Here is a 22,606-nt window from a genome sequence, read left to right as displayed (position 1 = left end):
TATGAAAAGAAATAATATGTTAATAGGGGTTACCTTTGGTAATATGGGGGAATTGTAGAGGAGAGGGGAATTGTTTAGGCCTTTCCTGAGACGAGCAATTAATAAAGGATTGGTAGACTGGGTGTGGTAGCTTATGCCTGTAATCCCAGCACTTTGGGAGGCTAAGGCAGGTGGACTGCTTGAGCTCAGGAGTTCAAGATCAGCCTGGGCAACATGGCAAAATCCTGTCTGTACAAAAAAAACCTAAAAAATCCCTCCCCACAAAAAAAAAAAAAAAGGACCAATAATCTGAATAAACAAGAAGCTGGAAAGCCCCATAAAGGATTTTTAAAATACTCATGTATCAAGGGCTTCTATGTTGAAACACTGTGGTCAGGCAAGTGTCCCTGGGACTTTGAATGCCAGAAATTTCTTCCTGGAAAGAAGTAATGTGTTCTTCCTCCAGGTAGAAAAGAATATAATTAAGTGAAATAATTATTGGTAACACTGAGGCAGCGAGACACTATCACATTTGTGTTTAATTTTTCTTCTTATCTGGCTATATATTTTGTTTTTAATTATCTAGTATTTAACTTGCAGGCTATGTAGTTGAATATGCTTTTTATATAAATAATATGCTTTAAATAAAGAACATGCTTATAGGAAAAACATACTTGACTCTCTTATATAGTCTGTCAGCTCCAAGGCACCTGGGAGAATGTAACCATTGGCCAGTCCCATACATTTCACGGCTGACAGGAGAATCTTTATTTTTGTAGAGATGGGAGTCTTACTATGTTGCTGAGACTGGTCTCAAACTCTTGGGCTCATGCAATCATCTGCCTCGGCCTCCTAAAGTGCTAGGATTACAGACGTGAGTTACTGCACCCGGCCAAAGGAGAATCTTAATGTCTAGGAGGGAATAAGCAGTACCCGTAGGTGTGCTTTGTAACTTGATACCCATTTATCAAATGAGTAACATCAAATGTATAGAATTTCAACATTCAGTAGATTTAACATAAGGATGAAAAATCCCTTATGTCAGAAACCGAACCACCAACAAATTTCTTAGCACGGAGGTGAAGAATTCTCCATCATTGGCCCCAATCTAAATACCAGCTTTGTTGCTCGGTACTCCTCAGGTTAGGTACAGACATCTTATCACACGCTATTACAAACGTGCCAACCTCACTCCTACTGCCATGACCTTATGAATGCAGAGCTCTCCACCTGCAATGCCTCTTCGCACCCCATTCAGGGATTCAGGTCCAGCTCTAATTCAACTTTCTCTCAAAAGGTTCTAAATAATCTGACCCACTATAGCTCTTTTATTAGAACTCCAAAAGCATATGATGTCACTATACTATTCCTTCTAAAAATATTTTAAGACTGTTATTTAATATTATATAGCTTGTTTCCTGAAGGAAAGGGACTATGTATCTTCTATTTCTTTTGTATTTTATTTTTTATTTATATATATATATGTGTGTGTGTGTGTATATATATATATATATATATATTTTTTTTTTTTTTTTGAGATGGAGTCTCACTCTGTCGCCCAGGCTGGAGTGCAGTGGTGCGATCTTGGCGCACTGCAAGCTCCGCCTCCTGGGTTCATGTCATTCTCCTGCCTCAGCCTCCCGAGTAGCTGGGACTACAGGCACCCGCCACCTCGCCCGGCTAGTTTTTTGTATTTTTAGTAGAAACAGAGTTTCACCGTGTTAGCCAGGATGGTCTCGATCTCCTGACCTTGTGATCCGCCCGCCTCGGCCTCCCAAAGTGCTGAGATTACAGGCGTGAGCCATTGTGCCCAGACTGTTTTATTTTTGAGACAGAGTCTCACTCTGTCACCCAGGCTGGAGTGCAGTGGCACGATCTCGGCTCACTGCAACCTCCGCCTCCTGGGTTCAAGCGATTCTCCTGCCTCAGCCTCCTGAGTAGCTGGGATTTCAGGCACCCGCCACCACGCCCAGCTACTTTTTGTATTTTTTAGTAGAGACAGGGTTTCACCATGTTGGTCAGGCTGGTCTTGAACTCCTGACCTCGTGATCCACTCGCCTCAGCCTTCCAAAGTGCTGGGATTACAGATCTTTTGTATTTTAGTAAGAAGCAGGAGGAAAATGTCACCCAGTGGAAAGAAAAGACATCACAGTCATTCAAACTGATTTGAATTTGAATCTTGGCTACTCACAAACTAGATGCACATTCTTTTTTTTTTTGAAACTGAGTTTTGCTCTGTCGCCCAGGCTGGAGGGCAGTGCTCACGGCAACCTCTGCCTCCTGGGTTCAAACAATTCTCCTGCCTCAGCCTCCCAAGTAGCTGAGATTACAGGTGCCTGACACCACGCCCAGCTAATGTTTGTATTTTTAGTAGCGATGGGGTTTCACCATATTGGCCAGGCTGGTCTCGAACTCCTGAGCTCAAGTGATCTGCCTGCCTTAGCCTCCCAAAGTGCTGGGATTACAGACGTGAGCCATCTAACCTGGCCTAGATCCACATTCTTGACCAAGCCATTTAAACTCTTGAAGCTTCAATTCCCTCAGTATACAATGGAGACAAGAATTGCTTCACAGAGGAGGGTGTAACTGACCATCTAGGGGAGGCACTATCATGCAGCACAGAGTAATATTCTCTTTTCTCTGTCATTTTCCCTCTGTGAACTTCCATTGCATAAATCCAATACATCCAACAACATCAAGAAGGGTACCTAGAATAAAGTCTTCTTACCCATTCTGCTTAAAAAGAAAATTCTGCCAAAAATTCCATAGGATTGGACCGTCTGCAACATAAAAAAGTTTGGTCACAGTGTTCCACGTCCAAAGAGTATATCCACTGCATTTAAACCAAGGTGAAGTCTGTGGGTAAGCACGATTGCAAGGCCCTGTTGATGCTGTTGGTCCTCTCACTGAAGTAGGAAAGCTAGGAAGGGCTTCTTCAAATATTGGATATGACTTTTATCTGCTTGACAGAATGGAAGAAACTTTAAAGGTTTTACTGCAGCACCATAAGGCTGATTTCATAAGACATATAAGAAAGACAATCTTATGACTTCACCAGGCTCATCTTATACTGTCTAGGCAGCAGAATGCCTTACAAACAAGGTAAAGCAGGCACACAACATCACTTTCATAGTAGTGGCACAGGAGGAAAGACAGTGTTTCAGTCTCTTCAGTTTCAGGCAGATGATTTAAAGGTAAAGGGCAAGATGGGCACAATGGCACACACCTGTAGTCCCAGCTCCTTAGGAGGCTGAAGCAGGAGGATTGCCTGACCTCAAAAGTTCAAGTCTAGCCTAGGCAACAACGTGAGAACCCTTTAAAAAACAGAAGCAGGCAGCTGTGGGTAGAGGAATACTGAGAAAAGCTTCAGGCTTAGAGTCCTTGCAGTCAGCTGAAACGCCCTTCCCCTCCTGGGTTCTGACAACAGCAGTTTCCCCAAAAGCTTCCAGGGTACGTTCCTTAATTCTTAAAAATCGAACTAGCAATTGCTAGTTTGCTTTAAAATCACGTGATCATCCTGCTTTGCTACCAGTTCTATATAAACTGTTAGCCCCTAGCATAATCAAAGGGAGACGCAAAAGAAAGAAAACAGGAAATTTAAAAATGTGAAAAAGTGAAAATGAATAGGAGAAATGGGAAGAAAGTGGCACTTCCAATGACAACAGTTCCACTAGCATCTGCCCAACTGTAAGAGGGATGACCACACTCTTCATGTTTTCATTCCTCAAATAAATATTCACTGAACACCAGCTACGTGTCAGGCACTGGGCTAGACACTGGTGGTTAAAGAGGGTTACGAGTCCCATCTGTCAGAGAACTCAGAAAGTAACGGGGGGATGGGCACTTACAGAGCCACGCTGTGAAGGGAGACCTGAGATGTGCTCTCATAGAGCGGATGCCTTCTAAAGAAGCGTCATTGAAGGGGTGACTAAGAGCTCTCCAGGCAAAGAGGGAGGCATTGCAGCGAGGGTAGAAAAGCAAGAATGAGAAGGGCGAGAACGATGTGAAAGTGGGTGAGTGTGCCATGATTTTGTAATTGGAAACTTCATTAAGTACTAACATAAAGATTCAGGCCGGGCACCGTGGCTCACGCCTGTAATCCCAGCACTTTGGGAGGCCGAGGTGGGCGATCACGGGATCAGGAGAATGAACCCGGGAGGCGGAGCTTGCAGTGAGCCGAGGTGGTGCCACTGCACTCCAGCCTGGGTGACAGGGCGAGACTCCGTCTCAAAAAAAAAAAAGATTCAATACCAGGGTGAGGAGTTTTGACATAGAAAATGTTCTATTTTCAGTGGGAAAACCACTGAACATTGCTTTTGTTTTGTTCTGTTTTTTGAGATAGTCTCACTCTGTCACCCAGGCTGGAGTGCAGTAGTACCACCTCGGCTCACTGCAAGCTCTGCCTCCCGGGTTCAGGCGGTTCTCCTGCCTCAGCCTCCCCAGTAGCTGGGACTACAGGCAGCACGACCACACCTGGCTGATTTTTTGTATTTTTAGTAGAGACAGCATTTTGCCATGTTGACCAGGCTGGTCTCCAGCTCCTGACCTCGCATGACCCACCCACCTCGGTCTCCCAAAGTGCTGGGATGACAGGCATGAGCCACCAAGCCCAGCCAATCACTGAACATCGCTGAGTAAAACATTACAGTAATTTTGTTTCTGAAAAATTAATCGAGTAGCAGGGTGGGGCTATCTGGAATTGGGACTAAATTCAAGTTGGAAGATTAGTTAAGAAGCTACTGAGGTAATCCCCAAGGAGAGATTATATGGTCTACAGTGAATAAACTATATCTGCCCAGAATTTGTCCCTCTATTTTGGTAAGAGAACCCTGATTTTCCGCTGAGGAACCACCTCTCTACCACTTACTCTGGTCCATGAGGTTCCAAGATCTCACCCTGCTCTAGGATTCAGGGTTGGGCACCTAACTTAGGCCTGACTAAGCAGAATAGCCCATACCCTGACCACAAGAACGGAAACATAAGTCAGTCCAAAAAGAGTCAGCCCTAGGATTTTTGCTTTTGCTGGAGCTACTGGGACTGCATCTTTCTTGTTGCTGGTATTGCTAAGCTTGGAGTTGCTACGATAATCCTGTAGAAGAGTCTACCTGAGAATGAAAACAACACATCAGGAAGCAGAGCCCAGAGACCCAGACAAATTCTTGACTTTGAACACCCATATTTGGGCATTTCTGAAGCAACAGTACACTCTAGATTTTTTAGTACTATAAACCATTATATTTGGAAATAGAAAAGAAGGCTTCAAAAGAAAAATTAGGAACAAAATTTTAGACCCTGGTGATTGCTTAGATATGGGAAATGGAGAAGAGGAAAATGTCAAATTTCACTCTGATGCTCCGGCTTGGTTGAGTGAGTGGAAAATGCTACTAACAGAGATCAGAGGAGGGGAAGGTTTTGGTCAGTGGAATAAGCTTAGTTTGCAGACACTAAAACGGATCTCACTCCTTGATTTCCGACTGTATCTGGATCGCGGTGCCAGGAACACTGAGCAGGGCATGTCCCTGAGTTGCAAGCTCAGCAGTAGACTGTAAGGCCAAGGCAGTCTAGGGAGACAGAGCAATTGCTAGAAAGACCATTCCTTTAGCAGTTTACCAGTCTAGTAGTTTTTTTTTTTTTTGAGATGGAGTCTCGCTCTGTTGCCCAGGCTGGAGTGCAGTGGCGTGATCTGGGCTCACTGCAAGCTCCGCCTCCTGGGTTCACGCCATTCTCCTGCCTCAGCCCCCCCAGTAGCTGGGACTACAGGCGCCCGCCACCACGCCCGGCTAGTTTTGTGTATTTTAAGTAGAGACGGGGTTTCACCTTAGCCAGGATGGTCTTGATCTCCTGACCTCGTGATCCGCCCGCCTTGGCCTCCCAAAGTGCTGGGATTACAGGCGTGAGCTGCAATTACTACACCGCGCCCAGCGTAGTGTAGTAGTTTTACCAGGCAACCTCAAAATAACTGGCACTGAGGAAACGGAGGGAAAGGGAAGTAGCATCCCTGAGCTCCACAGCGTTTTGCTGGAGTGAGAGCTACACGGAAAACACCAGGGAAGCCCATCGCATAAGCACACTACAGGGGGAAGAGGGGGAGAAGGAAGCTCAGCCAGCACTCTAGGTCCCAGTGTGTTCAACTCAGATAGAGGAGCCACTGAAAGAGGAACAACAAGTGATGCCCCTGCAAACAGTCACTTGTGGGGGAGACGCTCGCCTTATTGCAAAAAAACTAGCAAGGGGTGGAGTCGACACTTTTTCTACTTCCTACATATCAGGCTCTCAGTCAGGAGCTTTATGCACATTATTTTATTGAATCTTCGAAACTTCTCAGGCAGGAAAGCATTATTCTTCCTACTCAGGCAGGTTAACTTGATCAAGTTAAGCCAAATTAACCCTGAACTAGGACTCAAATGCAGGTCTATCTGACTTTGAAGCTTATTCACATTTCATTATATCAACTACTTAAAGAAAATAAACTGGCCGGGCGCGGTGGCTCAAGCCTGTAATCCCAGCACTTTGGGAGGCCGAGACGGGCGGATCACAAGGTCAGGAGATCGAGACCATCCTGGCTAACACGGTGAAACCCCGTCTCTACTAAAAATACAAAAACTAGCCGGGCGAGGTGGTGGGCACCTGTAGTCCCAGCTACTCGGGAGGCTGAGGAAGGAGAATGGCGGGAACCCGGGAGGCGGAGCTTGCAGTGAGCTGAGATCCGGCCACTGCACTCCAGTCCGGGTGACAGAGCGAGACTCCGCCTCAAAAAAAAAAAAAAAAAAAAAAAAAAAAAGAAAATAAACTGAAAAGTTTCATCCTTCATTTTTAAAATGATGCTACCGGCCAGGCACAGTGGCTCATGTTTGTAATCCCAGTGCTCTGGGAGGCCAAGGCGGCAAGATCCCTTGAGGCCAGGAGTTTGAGACTAGCCTAGGCAACATGATGAGGCTCCGTCTCTACAAACAATTTGAAAAATTTAAAAATGATCTGGGAGTGGTGGCACATGCCTGTAATCCTGGCTACTGAGGAGGCTGAGGCGGGAAGATCACTGGAACCCAGGAGTTTGAGCCTGCAGTGAGCTATGATTGCACCACTGTACTCCAGCCTGAGTGACACAGCGAGGCCCTATATTTAAAATAAATGAATAAATAAAAATGATGCTATCTCATCAAGGAGACTGTTTCTGAACTGGGTGTTTCATTGGCCAGAGAGAGGTTATGTTTGCAGTAACCCAGTCACAAAGCCTCAATTAATAGGCACAAGGAATATATTTACCAGTCGTGTATCTGAAGCTAAGGAGGCCATCAGTACCATGAAGCCTCATTAAACAACACATTCTGAATTAACCAGCCGCCAACACAGTACGCCTATAACAATGACGTGAGTGACTTTGTGAGGATAACCCCACTACTAAAATTAAGTTTTGATTGAAGTTTTGGTTAAGAGGCAATCATAAAAAGAGTAAAAGATGGGAAAAGATTCTGCAAAGGAGCTATCCTACTGGCCTGGATGACAGGCACAGAATGCTATGAAATTTATTCATTATCTTATGCATTCCTTTGTTACTATTAGCATAGTGAGAGGCAGCATAGTGTAAGTATTAAAAGTACAGACTCGGGCCAGGCGCGGTGGCTCACGCTTGTAATCCCAGCACTTTGGGAAGCCGAGGCTGGTAGATCATCTGAGGTCAGCAGTTCGAGACCAGCCTGGCCAACATGGCGAACTCCCTGTCTCTACTAAAAACACAAAACATTAGCTAGGCATCGTGGTGGGCACCCATAATCCCAGCTACTTGGGAGGCTGAGGCAGGAGAATTGCTTGAACCTGGGAGGCAGAGGTTGTAGTGAGCCAAGATGGTGCCACTGCGCTCCAGCCTGGGCGACAGAGCAAGACTCTATCTCAAAAAAAAAGTATAGACTCTTGGGCCGGCATGGTCGTCATGCCTGTAATCTCAGCACTTTGAGAGGCCGAAGCTGGAGAATCACTTCAGCCCAGGAGTTTGAGACCAGCCTAGGGTAACATAGTGAGACCCTGTCTCTAAGAAAAGACAAAAAGAAAAAAAGCGCAGACTCTGGTGCCGAACCACCCAGATTTGAATCCAGTTCTGCCAGGGATTTGCTGTACAACCTTAGCAAGTTACTTACCCGTCCATTTCTCAGCTTTCTCATCTGTGCCACAGTGATAACAGTAGTACCTGCTGCACACAGCAGTCATAGGATTAAAGAAGTTAATGTACTATTCATGTCTTAATACCTTAAAACAATACCTGGCATGTGGTAAATAGTGTTTGTTACATACATTAAAAAAGTAACTAACCCAGGCCAGGCGCGGTGGCTCATGCCTATAATCCCAGCACTTTGAGAGGCCGAGGAGGGTGGATCATGAGGTCAGGAGATCGAGACCATCCTGACTAACACGGTGAACCCCGTCTCTACTAAAAATACAAAAAATTAGCCGGGCGTGGTGGTGGGCGCCTGTAGTCCCAGCTACTCAGGAGGCTGAGGCAGGAGAACGGCGTGAACCTGGGAGACGGAGCTTGCAGTGAGCCAAGATCGCGCCACTGCACTCCAGCCTGGGCGACAGAGCGAGACTCCGTCTCAAAAAAAAAAAAAAAAAAAAAAAAAACCCAGCCTCCCTCACATGAAGTGGTGCAGGGAAATCAAAACAATCCCAAAACATGTTTAGAATTTACATGTGACCTCTCGCATGAGGCATTTCACAGACATCTGTAGGAAGAATAAATAGACAAATAGGCAAAGCAGAAACCGAAATATGGAAAAGGGAAGTAAAATGTTCAGTTTCACTTAGTACAAATCATTCTCAGATCTCAGGCAGGAGCCCCAAAGTCCTGTTAGTCCAGGTTTTGTTCAACAGGCCACTTTGCACATAAAAGTAGAGTCACCCTTAAAAAGAGCAAGTCTTCACCCAGGAACGTCTCATAAATCTTTCCTTGTTGATATTTTCTCAGAGATAAATATTCTGCTTCTAGTTTTTGGACCCCAGCTGCTCCTGAGACCATCATTATATCTGAAACTGTTTCTAAATGTCAAGCGAGGTCAGGCCTGGTGGCTCACACCTGTAATTCCAGCACTTTGGAAGGCCGAGGTGGGGGAGAATCGCTTGAGCCCAAGAGTTAGAGACCAGCCTGGGACAATATGGTGAGAGCCTGTCTCTACAAAAAAAAGTTTTTAAAATTAGCCAGGTGTGGTAGCTGGCACCTATAATCCCAGCTACTTGGGAAGCTGAGATAGTATAATCGCTTGAGCCCAAGAGTTGGAGGCTGCAGTGAGCCTTGTTCACGGCACTGCACTCCAGCCTGGGGGACAGGGTGAGACCCTCTCTCAAAAAATAAAACAATAAATGTCAAGTATGACTCCCTCATGCCACATTCCTGCTCTCGCCTGTCAGAATTCCAGTCTCTTTAAAAGATGAAGACCAGAGTTATTAATGAAGCAAACCCTAAATATGCAAATCATCTCTACAGACTCCAATTCATCATTTAGTCAAAGCAGTTTGGTGTTTTTTCGGTTTTTTGTTTTCTGAAGACAGGGTCTTCCTCTGTCGCCCAGGCTGGAGTGTAGTGGTGCGATCTCGGCTCAATGTAGCCGCGACTTATTGGACTCAGGTGATCCTCTCACCGCAGCCTCCCGAGTAGCTGGGACCACAGGTGAGCACCACTACGCCCAGCTAATTTTTGTATTTTTGTGGAGACGGGGTTCTCCCTAGGTTGCCCAGGCTGGTCTCAAACTCCTGGACTCAAGCGACTCGCCTCAGTCTCCCCCAAAGTGCTGGAATTACAGGTGTGAGGCACCGCACCCGGTCCAAAGTAGCTTTTCTATTTTATATCCCCCAATTTCTAGAAGACATGAACTTTCTGACAATGGTTCCATATAAATACATGTGAACTTGCTTAGTCTGCATTGTGAGGAAGAAGTGACAGGTTTGAAGACGAAATGCCACAGAGGTCCTGCCACTCTGACAGCGATTCGCCAATGACAAAGTGAGGAGTTGCGGGTCTCGTGGGCAGCCGCCACCCCCACCGCACCGCCATGACACTCGCTCCCTTTCTCCCCGGGCTCTCCTCGCCTTCTTCCCCACGCTCATCTCTGCCTAAGCTTCTTCCTAAGCCACTCACAACGCTTCACCTCCGCTCCCAGGAGTTCTTACAACATCCTCCTCCTCACGGTGGCCCCACTTGCTGCCACGGCAAGTTTCAGTCAGGGTGGTGCCCTGCCCTAGCTGCAGACTCTGGCCTGTAAAGCCTCACTGCAGCCCCTCCGGCCTCTTCGCCCAGTCTCTCCCGGCAGCCACCTCCTCTCCAGCAGTCTTGGGTCTGAGCTTCACCCTCCTCTGCTCCCCTGGCCCTCCGCAAATCCCACCCACCCGCCTGCGTCCCATCCCCGCCCCGCCCGTCCCTCCTCTGCGAAACGCTTCCCAAACAAGTCCTCCGCAGCCGTCGTCCTCAAGACTCGTGGCGCCCGGCCCTTCTCTCCGTGGCCCCGCGCCCTCCCAAGCCTCCCGGGGCTCCGGCGCCTGTCGCTGCCCCGACTCCGCGGCCGCTCCCAGCCCACCTGCTCTCCTCAGCCAGGCGCTCCTCGCCGCCTCCGAGCTCCATTCCCGCGCCCTCCGGCCGCATCCGGGGCGGCGCCTCTTCGCCCAAGAGAGGCGCCCCTGCCGCTTCGCCCTTCAGGGCTCCCGGGGGCCCCTGGGGCCGGAGGAGGCAACTGCGGCCGGTGGGCTCCGGGTGATGCGCTACACACGGGCAGCGGCAACAGCAGCGACAGCCGCCTGGGTTGCGGCGTCTATCCCGGCCACCCCCACTTCCGGCTCCGGGGACTACAGCTCCCGGCAAGCCCTTCGAGACCAGGCCGGTTCCGCAGGCCGCGCCCTCCAATCCCAGGCCGCGCTCGCAGACAGCGCCCCTCCAATCCCAGGCGGCTCCCGCAGGCCGCGCCCTCCAATCCCAGGCCGCGCTCGCAGACCGCGCTCCTCCAACCCCAGGCCCCTCCCGCAGGCGGCGCCCTCCAAAGCCAGGCCGCGCTCGTGGACTACGCGCACTCAGTGGCTGGCTGGGCAGGCTCGCAAGCGGCGGGGGACTGTGGTCTCAGGAATCCGTGTCGGGGCGGACCCGTATTTACCCGCGTCACATGACACGCTGGGGACCGAACTCAGTCCGAGATGTAGACTAGGCAATAACGCTGATCTAATCCCGGTACGATTAACCCCACCTAGCCTGCCCTGGCCTAATGTCCGCCGCTGGTGTTTGGAGATCTCCAGCATTTAGATGAAGCGCTCACAAATAAGAGCACAGGTGCCTTTGGGATCGTGAAACAGCAGGGGAGAAAGGCTCCTGGGGGCTCTTGGAAGAGGGATGTCAACGCAGAGTTCTGAAGGCTGAGTACGGGTTAGCCAGGAGCAAGAAGAGAAGGTGGAGAGAGCAGCAACACGGCAGATAGAAGGAAGTGCTGGTTGGGGGACTGCAGGTGCTGGGTAGCCGGAGCTGGGAAGGAGCGAGCAGCAGCGTGGTGTGGGCATTCTGGTGTGGGGAAACCAGATCGTGAAATGCCATTTTAAGGAGTTTGGATTGTATCCTGAAAACAATCAGCAAATCAAGTATATGCAAATCAAGAAGTGATTTGATCGAATCTGATGAGAAAACCACTTTTGACAATGTGGACAGGAGATGGGGAAGATATAACACTATATTGAGGTAAGGGTGGAAGGCTGGATAGAGGAGACTGGTCGTCCTTATGGGCGATAACCAAGTAATGGTAAGAAGTGAAGCGAACCAGTTGAAAGAAACACGTGGGCCTAGGGTTGCCAGATAGTCTGGTTTCTCTTTTTTCGTTTTCAAAGACGGGGTCTCTCTCTGTCGCCCAGGTTGGGGTGCAGTGGCGCAATCATAGCTCCCTGCAGCCTGGAACTCCTGGGCTCAAGCAGTCCTCCTTCCTCAGTCTCCTGAATAGCTGGGACTACAGGTGCGAGCCACCACACCTAGCTATGATATTTGGATTTTTTAAAAGAAGCTTAAGAGCCGCATTTTTAAGCACAACTTCCAAATTTTTAAACGTTGGCAACAAATTTTTTAAACTTTCAAATTTGCACAGGCCAAACACAGTTTGTCTGTAGGCTGAAGGTGGCCCTGGAGTTGCTAGTTTGCAAACCCAGGCTTAAACTACAGCAGCGGTTGAAGAGAACAAAGAGGTTCAGATTAGAGCAATGTGAAGGCAATAGAATCAGTACTACTTTATAAAGGACTGACTGTGGCAAGTGAGGGAGAAAGAGGGATCAAGAATAACTCTGTGTAAAACTAATGACTCTATTAAAATAACCTGGCTTTTAGGTATTTTCAAACTTAAGAAAAGTGTTTTGGCAATTAAAAATGAAATGAAAGAGCCTCTTAAAGCAATTTATTATTTCATTTAGGTTAAAAAATACTCTTTCAAACTTGCTCATTTTCCTACTAAACGATTATACTTTTTAAGAAAGGGGCAATATTACTCATTGGGATTTCTCTACCTTCTTGTGTTTCTTCTCTTTTGGAGACGCAGTCTTGCTCTGTCACCCAGGCTGGGGTGCAGTGGCGCTACCACAGCTCAAGGCAGCCTCAACCTCCTGGGCTCAAGCGGATCCTCTCACCTCAGCCTCCCAAGTAGCTGGGACCACAGGCAGTGCCACTATGTCCAGCTAATTTTTTTTTTTCTTTTAATGTTTGGTAGAGACAGGGTCTCACTATGTTGTCTAAGCTGGTCTCAAATTCCTGGGCTCAAGCAATCCTCCTGCCTCAGTCACCCAAAGAGTACTGGGATTACGGGCATGAAGCACCATACCTGGCCTTACTTCTAGTTCTATAAATGTATGACCTTTATTTTTTGGCATACAGTATAATCCCAAATTAACACTATATGATTATTTATCTAATTTTTTGAGACAGAGTTTCACTCATTGCCTAGACTGGAGTGCAATGGTGTGATCTCGGCTCATGGCAGCCTCCGCCTCCCAGGTTCAAGCGATTCTCCTGCCTCAGCCTCCCAAGTAGCTGGGATTACAGGCATCCGCCACTATGTCCGGCTAATTTTGTATTTTTTAGTAGGGACAGGGTTTCTCCATGTTGATCAGGCCAGTCTCAGGTGGTCCACCCACTTCGTCCTCCCAAAGTGCTGGGATTACAGGCGTACTAAAAAGTACAAAAAAAATTAGCCGGGCATGGTGGCAGATGCCTGTAATCCCAGCTACTCAGGAGGCTGAGGCAGGAGAATTGCTTGAACCTGGGAGGCAGGGCTTGCAGTGAGCCAAGATCGCGCCACTGCATTGCAGCCTGAGCGATAAGGGCGAGACTTCGTCTGAAAAAGGGGGGGAAAGAAAAAAAAGGCCAGGCGCGATCGCTCATGCCTGTAATCCCAGCACTTTGGGAGTCCGAGGCGGGTGGATCACGAGGTCAGGAGATCGAGACCATCCTGGCTAACACGGTGAAACCTCATCTCTGCTAAAAATACAAAAAATTAACCGGGTGTGGTGGCGGGCGCCTGTAGTCCCAGCTACTCGGGAGGCTGAGGACAGGAGAATGGCGTGAACCAGGTAGGTAGAACTTGCCGTGAGCCAAGATTGCACCACTGCATTCCAGCCTGGGTGACAGAGCGAGACTCCGTCTCAAAAAATAATAATAATAATAAATAATAAATAAATAAAATAAAGGCAATCAGCTCTATCAGGAGATCCTAGGGGCCAGAAGCGGTGGCTCACGCCTGAAATCCCAACACTTTGGGAAGCCCAGGCAGGCAGGTCACTTGACATCAGGAGTTTAACCACCCTGGCCAACATAGTGAAACCCTGTCTCTACTAAAAATACAACGAAAAAGTAGCCAGGTGTAGTGGCACACACCTGTAATCCCAGCTACTTGGGTGGCTGGGGCATGAGAATCGTTTGAACCTGGGAGGTAGAGGTTGCAGTGAGCAATAGATTCTGCTGCCTCAGCCTCCTGAGTAGCTGGGATTATAGGCGGGTGCCACCATGCCCGGCTAATAAACCCCTTCTTTATGATTCCATTGCTTTGTTATATAATTTATTTGCATCTATCTATATTCCTAAAATATGTATATGCTTAACATTTTTAGGCTTTAATTTTATAAAAGGGGTGTCAAGCTATATTTATTCTTTGGAGCCGTTTTGCTTAATCTTATAAGACTCATTCATGTTGTATGTCACTAGATCACTGTAGTTCATTGATTTCAACTGCTGTATATTAGTCCATTGTAAGAATGTACCGCTGTTTTTTCATGCTCTATCCCATTGATAGGCATTAGGGTTTTGCTGTGCTAAACAGTGCTGCTAAGAACATTCTTGTACATATCTGTCTCCTCTTGTATATAAGCAAGAATTTCTCACATACCTGGGAATGGAATTGCTGGGTCATAGGGTTATTGTCATAGGGTTTTTATTTGGAGCAGTGGGTTTAAGGTGCATAGTTTTAAAAATAATTGGTTATTAAATTATAACTAGTTCTAGTCAGTTATTTAAAATAACTAATTAATGAACTAAATGAAAGTGGACTGGTCAGGTGTGGTGGCTCACGCCTATAATCTCAGTATTTTGGGAGGCTGAGGTGGGAGGATCGCTTGACGTCAGAAGTTCGAGACCAGCCTGGTCAACAAAGCGAGACCCTGTTGCTATAAAAAAATGTAAAACTGCCGGGCGCGGTGACTCACGCCTGTAATCTCAGCACTTTGGGAGGCCGAGGCGGGTGGATCACTTGAGGTTGGGAGTGAGACCAGCCTGACCAACATGGAGAAACCCTGTCTCTACTAAAAATACAAAATTAGCCGGGCATGGTGGCGCATGCCTGTAATCCCAGCTACTCGGGAGGCTGAGGCAGGAGAATTGCTTGAATCCAGGAGGCAGAGGTTACAGTGAGCCAAGATCGTGACATTGTACTCCAGCCTGGGCAACAAGAGTGAAACTCCGTCTCAAAATAAATAAATAAAATAGAAAAAAGAAAATGGAGCATGCATGGAAAATAATAAGAGTATATCATGAACCAAGGATTATGATTAATCCAATTTCATGCATCTGAGGTCCAAATACAAAAAAATGCCAAATATGCCAAACTAGCATTAGGGTTAGGGTTCTATGTTATCTACATTATCTCAAAAGGTAAGCATCATTCTTTACCCCTTTGCTTTTCAGAGTAGAATTTTTTTTTTCTTCTTTTTGAGACAGGGTCTCACTCTGTCTCCCAGGCTGGAGTGTGATCACAGCTCCCTGCAGCCTCAACCTCCCAGGCTCAGGTGATCCTCCCACCTCAGCCTCCTGAGTAGCTGGGACTACAGGCATATGCCACCACACCCAGCTAGTTTTTGTATTTTTAGTAGAGATGGAGTTTCATCATGGTGGCCAGGCTGGTCTTGAACTCCTGACCTCAAGTGACCTGCCCATCTCAGCCTCCCAAAGTACTGGGATTACACGTGTGAGCCACTGCACACAGCCCTTAGAAATAGATTCTAAAGAGTCATAATTTCTGCAACTTCCTCTCAAATTGTCTAACAACAACTAATAGTATCTATCTCTCTACAGAGAGAAAGCAAATGTGGCAAAACATTAATAATTGGTGAAGTAGAGGATATATGGGTATTCATTGCGCTATTTTTGCAACTTTTCTCTAGATTTGCAAGTTTAAAAAATAGTCAAGGTTCTGCTTTCATGGAGACCTAAAAAAATAGTCAACGATCTCAGTATGGTTTTGTTTTCTTACGACTATATCCTGCTAAATATAACAAAAATTTTAGTGTTTCACATGGACTTTTTTTTATCTTGTAATGATTAATTTTAAAGATAGTTTAAAAGTAATGTATGTTTTCCCCATAGGTAGCATTTCTAAAAGTCTTTTAAGCCAATTTTGCCAACTGACCAATTCACTGACTTTACCAAATTTACTAATTTACCAAAATTCTTTTTCTATTAGGCATATATAAAGCTTATAGCAGTTCATCTGATGAGATGATTTTAAAAGCTTTTGAAGAGTTTTGCCCAGTTTTAATTACTTGGCTTTAATTCTGTCTTTACAGCAACATTTCCATCCCCTCTAAGCATTTAGTAGTGATTCATTTATTCAATTATATAGGAACCGGCCGGGCACGGTGGCTCACACCTATAATCCCAGCACCTTGGGAGGCCGAGGAGGGCAGATCACTTGAGGTCAGGAGTTCAAGACCAGCCTGGCCAACATGGTGAAATCCTGTCTGCTAAAAATTACCTGGGCGTGGTGGTGTGCACCCATAATCCCAGCTACCTGGGAGACTGAGGCAGGAGAATCCCTTGAACCCGGGAGGCGGAGGTTGCAGTGAGCCAAGATCCCACCACCGCCCTCCAGAGGTTGCACCACTGCGCTCCAGAGATCCCACCACTGCGCTCCAGAGATCCCACCACTGCGCTCCAGAGATCCCACCACTGCACTCCAGAGATCCCACCACTGCAACAGCAAGACTGTCTCAAAAAAAAAAAAAAAAAAAAAAAAAAAAATATATATATATATATATATATATATATATATATAGGAACGCTTTTACCAGCCATGAACAATGGATAAAAATGTGCCATTTTTAATGTTAAAATGAAAATTTTAAAAATCTTATTTCTAAGCCAAGCATCTGTAATCCCAGCACTTTGGGAGGCCGAGACAGGCAGATCATTTGAGGTCGGAAGTTTGAGGCCAGCCTGGCCAATATGGTGAAACCCCATCTCTACTAAAAGTATAAAAATCAGCTGGGTGTGGTGGCCGTGCCCATAATGCCAGCTACTCGGGAGGCTGAGGTGGGAGAATCACTTGAACCTGGGAAGCGGAGGTTGCAGTGAGCCGAGATCGTGCCATTGCACTCCAACCTGGGTGACAAAGTGAGACTCTGTCTCAAAAAAAAAAAAAAAAAAGTCTTATTTCTAGACTGAGCAAATCCTTAATCCAGTTGACAAATGTTCAGTTTGTCCCTGCCCCGGCTTCCTGCTGAATAAAGCTGCACAGAAGGGACCCTCTGCTGCATGAAGACTGTCAGCACTTGAGTGGCTGCTGTGTGCAAGACGCTGTGCTTTAGTCTCCCCTGGCCTGGGCTCCTCATCCCAGAGCAGGGAACCTGAGGGGCAAAGAGAGAAGAGGCCTGGGAGAAGGAGGAATGCGTGAAGATCCATGACCCTAGAATTCTGGCTCCCTGGGCCTTCCTGGACTGCAAATCTATCCAGTACAAATTGAGGATATCTTTGAAAAACAAAGTTTTATGTAAATGGGGGGAATTTGGCACTGTATGTAAATTTGTTTAGCTCTGGAAAATGCCACAGTTGGTCATTCAGTGATTCAATCTAGACTCCCTGGTGGTCAAGATTCCTGGCTTCCCCAAGGAGGGCAAGACCTAATAAGCTGAGAGGCCCCACCCCTGAGTCCAGGAAGAATTCCCCTTCAAGTTCCCCTGTCCACCCAGAGCAGGTTCCCCAGTTACACAGAACTGATGCTCAGGGACTTAGTGGCCAGTAGTGCTCCTTTAAACTGGCTAGCTGAGGCTGACGGGCTCCTCCGGAGCTCTTGAGTTTCTTCAGGGCAGCAGCTATGCCTGCAGCCCTGTCATGTTCTCTGCAGCGTCCCCAGCATCTAGCACGGTGTCTTGCACATAGTAGCAACTCGAACTCGGTTGAATGAACAAATAAATGAACAAACAAATTTTGAGATTAAAAGGCAGAAGACTAGAACAGAAAAAGTTTACAACAAAGGAAAAGGGCAACACAGAAGAGGGACAGAAAGCTACTGCGAAGTGGCAAAGAAAAGCTGCTGCGGCAGAAGGCAGTAGCAGATGGGGTAGAATGGAAAAAATTGAACAGGAAAGAGAAGAAAAACTGTAGTGTATATATAAGTAGTTTAACGGAACTATTAATTAGCTATTGTTTATTAATAACTAACATTGGCCAGGCATGGTGGCTCACGCCTGTAATCCCAACACTTTGGGAGGCCGAGGCAGGTGGATCACGAGGTCAGGAGTTCAAGAACAGCCTGGTCAACATGGTGAAAGCCCGTCTCTACTAAAAATACAAAAGTTAGCTGGGCGTGGTGGCAGGCGCCTGTAGTTCCAGCTACTTGGGAGGCTGAGGAAGAGAACTGCTTGAACCCAGGAGGTGGAGGTTGCAGTGAGCCAAGATCGTGCCACTGTACTGCAGCCTGTGTGATAGAGCGAGACTCCATCTAAAAAATAAATTTAAAAAATAACTAATATTAGCTAATAGTTATATCTAATACATATTATCTAGTATCATACAATATAAATTATACCATACTCCTTTAATATACCAGTATAATACATATTGCATCAGTATGATTTCTAGATAATCCTCTTTTGAAAAGCAAAAGAGTTAACATAAGAAACAGACAAATAAATTATGAGGAAAGGAAATTACATACCAGTGTCACTCATGAAAAAACAAAATTCTTGGCAAAATATTAGCAAGTCAAATCCAACAATATGTAAAAAGGATAATACACCATGACCAAGTAGGTTTATCCCAAAAATGCAATATTTGGAACATCAACATTCAAAAACAAAGAAAATCAACATTCAAAATTTGATAGTCAATGTCATTCACCATGTTAATAAATTTTACAAGAAAAACCTTTTGATAATCTCTAGATACAGAAAAAGCATCAGCTAAAACTTGGCATTTATTTGTGATTAACTCTCAGCAAATCAGGAGTAGAAGGGAACTTCCTCAACCTAATAAAGGGCATCTGTAAAAAATTAGCACCATACTTAATGGTGAAAGACTAAACGCTTTTCCTCTGGGGTTGGGAACAAGGCAGAGATGTTCACTTTCATTGCTCCAATTAAACATGATACTAGGGTCCCTAGTCAGTGCAATAAGGCAAGAAAAAGAAAAGGCATGCAGATGAAAAACAATTATGCTATGTGAAGTAATCCAGTTAAAAACTATATACTGTATGATTCCATTTATTTAAAATACCAGAAAATGCAAATTAATCTACAGCAACCGAAAACAGATCAGTAGTTGCCTAGATAGTAGGTGGGGGGTAAGGATTACAAAAGTGAGCAAGAAAACTTTAGAAAATAATGAATATATAATGATATTTATTATTCAGATTATGGTAGTGTTTTCACAGGTATATATCCTGTACACCTGTGTAAACTGCATACTTTCAGTGTGTGTCTTTTATTATCAAATATATCTCAAAGCTAAGAAAAGGGTGATTTAGGCCAGCCACGGTGGCTCACGCCTGTAATCCCAGCACTTTGAGAGGCTGAGGTGGGCGGATCACGAGGTCAAGAGATCGAGACCATCCTGGCCAACATGGTGAAACCCCATCTCTATTGAAAATATAAAAATTAGCTAGGTGTGGCGGTAGGCGCCTGTAGTCCCAGCTACTCAGGAGGTTGAGGCAGGAGAATCGCTTGAACCCAGGAGGCAGAGGTTGCAGTGAGGTGAGATAGCGCCATTGCACTCCAGCCTGGGCAACAAGAGCAAAACTCCGTCTCAAAAAAAAAAAAAAAAAAAAAAGGCCGGGCGCGGTGGCTCAAGCCTGTAATCCCAGCACTACTTTGGGAGGCCGAGACGGGCGGATCACGAGGTCAGGAGATCGAGACCATCCTGGCTAACACGGTGAAACCCCGTCTCTACTAAAAATACAAAAAACTAGCCGGGCGAGGTGGCGGCGCCTGTAGTCCCAGCTACTCGGGAGGCTGAGGCAGGAGAATGGCGTGAACCCGGGAGGCGGAGCTTGCTGTGAGCTGAGATCTGGCCACTGCACTCCAGTCTGGGTGACAGAGCGAGACTCCGTCTCAAAAAAAAAAAAAAAAAAAAAAAGGCAAATCAAACCAATAAAAAGTTAAGGGGTGAAGTGTCTAAGAGTTGTGCTTACTACCTTTGAAGAACTGTAGATTTCTGTGCACATTATGAAAAAGGAGCCAGAAAGTGTTAACAGAAAACGATGAGGTTGAGCTGGTCGCGGTGGCTCACGCCTGTAATGCCAGCACTGTGGGAGGCCGAGGTGGGTGGATCACTTGAGGTCAGGAGTTCGAGACCAGCCTGACCAACATAGTGAAATGCTCTCTCTACTAAAAATACAAAAATTAGCTGGGTGTGGTGCTGTGTACCTGTAATCCCAGCTACAGGGGAGGTTGAGGAAAAGAATTGCTTAAACCCAGGAGGCGGTGGTTGCAGTGAGATCGTGCCACTGTACTCCAGCCTGGGCAACAGAGTGAGATTGTCTCAAAACATGAAAGAAAGAAAGAAAAGTATGAGGTTGAGAAGGTTGCCAGATTTAGCAAATAAAATAAAATATAAGACTCCTAGTTGAACCTGAATTTCAGTTAAACAAATGTCAACCTTCAATAATGAGATTCAGAAAATATGACTAAGTATAGAGTTTACTGCAGCACAAACCTTGAGGACAGCCATCCAGAAACACGATTCCAAAGGAATGGGGTCAGTGCTCCAGAGTGAGGAGGCTAAGATTTCACTTATATAGGCAGAAACAGTTATAACGATTTGATTAGTGTAACTTGCTACGTTCCAAGAAAGATTCCTTTAATATTCTGTGAGGGGGTATAATGTTCTGAGGGGTCTTATCTCTGGCACTCCTCAATCATTCCAGATCACTTCCAGGAAAAAGCAGAAGTTACAACTGCATGCTGCTGGATGCATGCCACGTAGCCACATCCCTCTCAAGGCTCAGAATAATTTCAAGTTTCAACAGCCTTAAGTTTGAATTATTTTATTTCACACAATGAAATGATTCTCTGTTGTAAATATATCCTAAATATTACATGAAACTTACTGTAGTAAAAAAAAAAAAAAAATAATCACTGTTTATCTGAAACCTGGGACATATTTGTACTAAACAATTGTCCGTTGTGTATCTGAAATTCAAATTTAGCTGGCCCTGCATTTTATCTGGCAATCCTGGATATTGTTTTACCTACATTGTGTGAAACGAAGTCTTTTAAAAGGGCAGCTTCTTGGATTCCATGTTTGTTTTGACTTAGGTGAAGCTGCAGAACTGCTGCACACAGACAAAGGCTGAACGCCCTGTCCAGCACAGGGCCTTATTCGCAGTAGGTGCTGGATATTCTTTGCTCCTCAAGCTGTGTGAAGATAGGGTGTGCATCCGTCTTGCTCACCACTTTTTTTTTTTTTTTAATCCCCAGGTCCTATTACGATGCCTGACGCTCAATAAATATATGATTAAATGAATAGCTACCTCTCCTGCCCCAGAAAATTGCAGGGTTGACCTTTTAGCCCTAGCCCTTGTGGTTGGCTGATAGACTTCTTGGACAGGACCCAGTTCTGATTTCTTGGCTTGTCTTCCTCTTTGTTTTCACTGTGTGTGTCTCGGTTGCTATTTTGTTCTGTTTTGTGTATAAAAAGACCTACCATTACCCACAATGCTTCACTCTTGCTTTCTTGCCTTTCCCTCTGGAATCTGGGGATTGCTCCTAGGCCCCAAGACTCTCAGCCCTTGGGGAAACCTGAAAGTCTGAAGCACAGCAGCTAGGACTGTTTAATGAAATACTGCAGCATGGCCTGTTGCACTATAGAGACTGAGGATAAGGCTTTGGTGTGGGGGAGAAGATCAGGAGAAAAGACAATCTTTTTTTTTTTAAGACGGGGTCTCACTATATCGCCCAGGCTGGTCTCGTACCCCTGGGCTCAAGTGATCCACCTACCTCAGCCTCCCAAAGTGTTGGGATTACAAGCGTGAGCCACCGCACTCGGCTGAGAATCTTTATTATATTAGTGGTAGGGAGGATTTTATACATTTGGGATTTTTATCTGTCCTATAAATACCTGAAGTACAAAATGCCTCTAAACTCTTAACTGCATTAATTTTCTTCCATAAAATTAAGAACTTAACCTAAGGATCGTCTCTGTAGTTTACTCCCACAAATGAGTAAAGATTGTAGAAGTTATTTCTAGTGAGAGAAGGCGAATGTGGAGAAAAATGACTTGTGCTTAGAGGATTTTGAAACTGGAAGGAATTGAATAACTTAGTATACTTTTCATACTATTATTCTTTTTTCTGGTTTTGAAGATGTGTGTGAGGTCCAGAGACTCCCAAAATCATACAGGGAATGACTCAAGTAAGTGAAAAAGTATCACTCAATGAAACTCAGGTCTGGGCCCACAACCCACTTTCTCTAGTGTTTTTTTTTTTTTTTTGAGATGGAGTCTCACTCTGTCACCCAGGCTGGAGTGCAATGGCACGATCTCGGCTCACTGCAACCTCCGCCTCCCAGGTTCAAGCGATTCTCCTGCCTCAGCTTCCCAAGTAGCTAGGATTACAGGTGCCCACCACCACGCCTGGCTTATTTTTGTATTTTTTAGTAGACGGGGTTTCACCATGTTGGTCAGGCTGGCTTCCATCTCCTGACCTCATGATCCACCCACCTTGGCCTCCTAACGTGCTGGGATGACAGGCATGAGCCAGTTTCTCTAGATTTTAGCAGTCCAGACAGGTGAGGTGGCTTCAGGGTGAGAAAGTAGTAAAATCAAGCACATAATGCTAAGAACATACATGATATTCTCCTTGACATGCCAAATATTGTTCTTGAGTTTCTGAGTCCAAACTTTCCTCCACCATTGAAGTTTCTTGTGCTC

General features: G+C 45.8%; 2 protein-coding genes across 5 annotated transcripts in view; one reads left to right on the top strand and one right to left on the bottom strand.

Annotated features, from left to right (window-relative positions):
• RUBCN (rubicon autophagy regulator) overlaps positions 1 to 10,798 on the bottom strand; it is a 56,363-nt gene extending 45,565 nt beyond the window's left edge. For 3 of the 4 annotated variants that reach the window (XM_010381216.2, XM_030936690.1, XM_010381217.2), the window contains exon 1: positions 10,539 to 10,798. In XM_010381216.2, coding sequence (XP_010379518.1) covers positions 10,539 to 10,603 — 65 coding nt within the window. In that variant the 5' untranslated portion in view covers positions 10,604 to 10,798. The remainder of the gene's footprint in view (positions 1 to 10,538) is intronic. The other variant, XM_030936688.1, reaches the window with a different exon arrangement.
• A 273-nt stretch (positions 10,799 to 11,071) lies between these two features.
• Positions 11,072 to 22,606, top strand: part of FYTTD1 (forty-two-three domain containing 1) — a 47,945-nt gene continuing 36,410 nt past the window's right edge. The window contains exon 1 of the mRNA XM_030936674.1: positions 11,072 to 11,677. The gene's annotated coding sequence lies outside the window, so the exon portion shown is untranslated. The remainder of the gene's footprint in view (positions 11,678 to 22,606) is intronic.

Source organism: Rhinopithecus roxellana, chromosome 1 (assembly GCF_007565055.1).
Source record: "Rhinopithecus roxellana isolate Shanxi Qingling chromosome 1, ASM756505v1, whole genome shotgun sequence".
Classification (NCBI taxonomy): domain Eukaryota; kingdom Metazoa; phylum Chordata; class Mammalia; order Primates; family Cercopithecidae; genus Rhinopithecus; species Rhinopithecus roxellana.
This window is presented reverse-complemented; position numbering and strand designations above follow the sequence as displayed.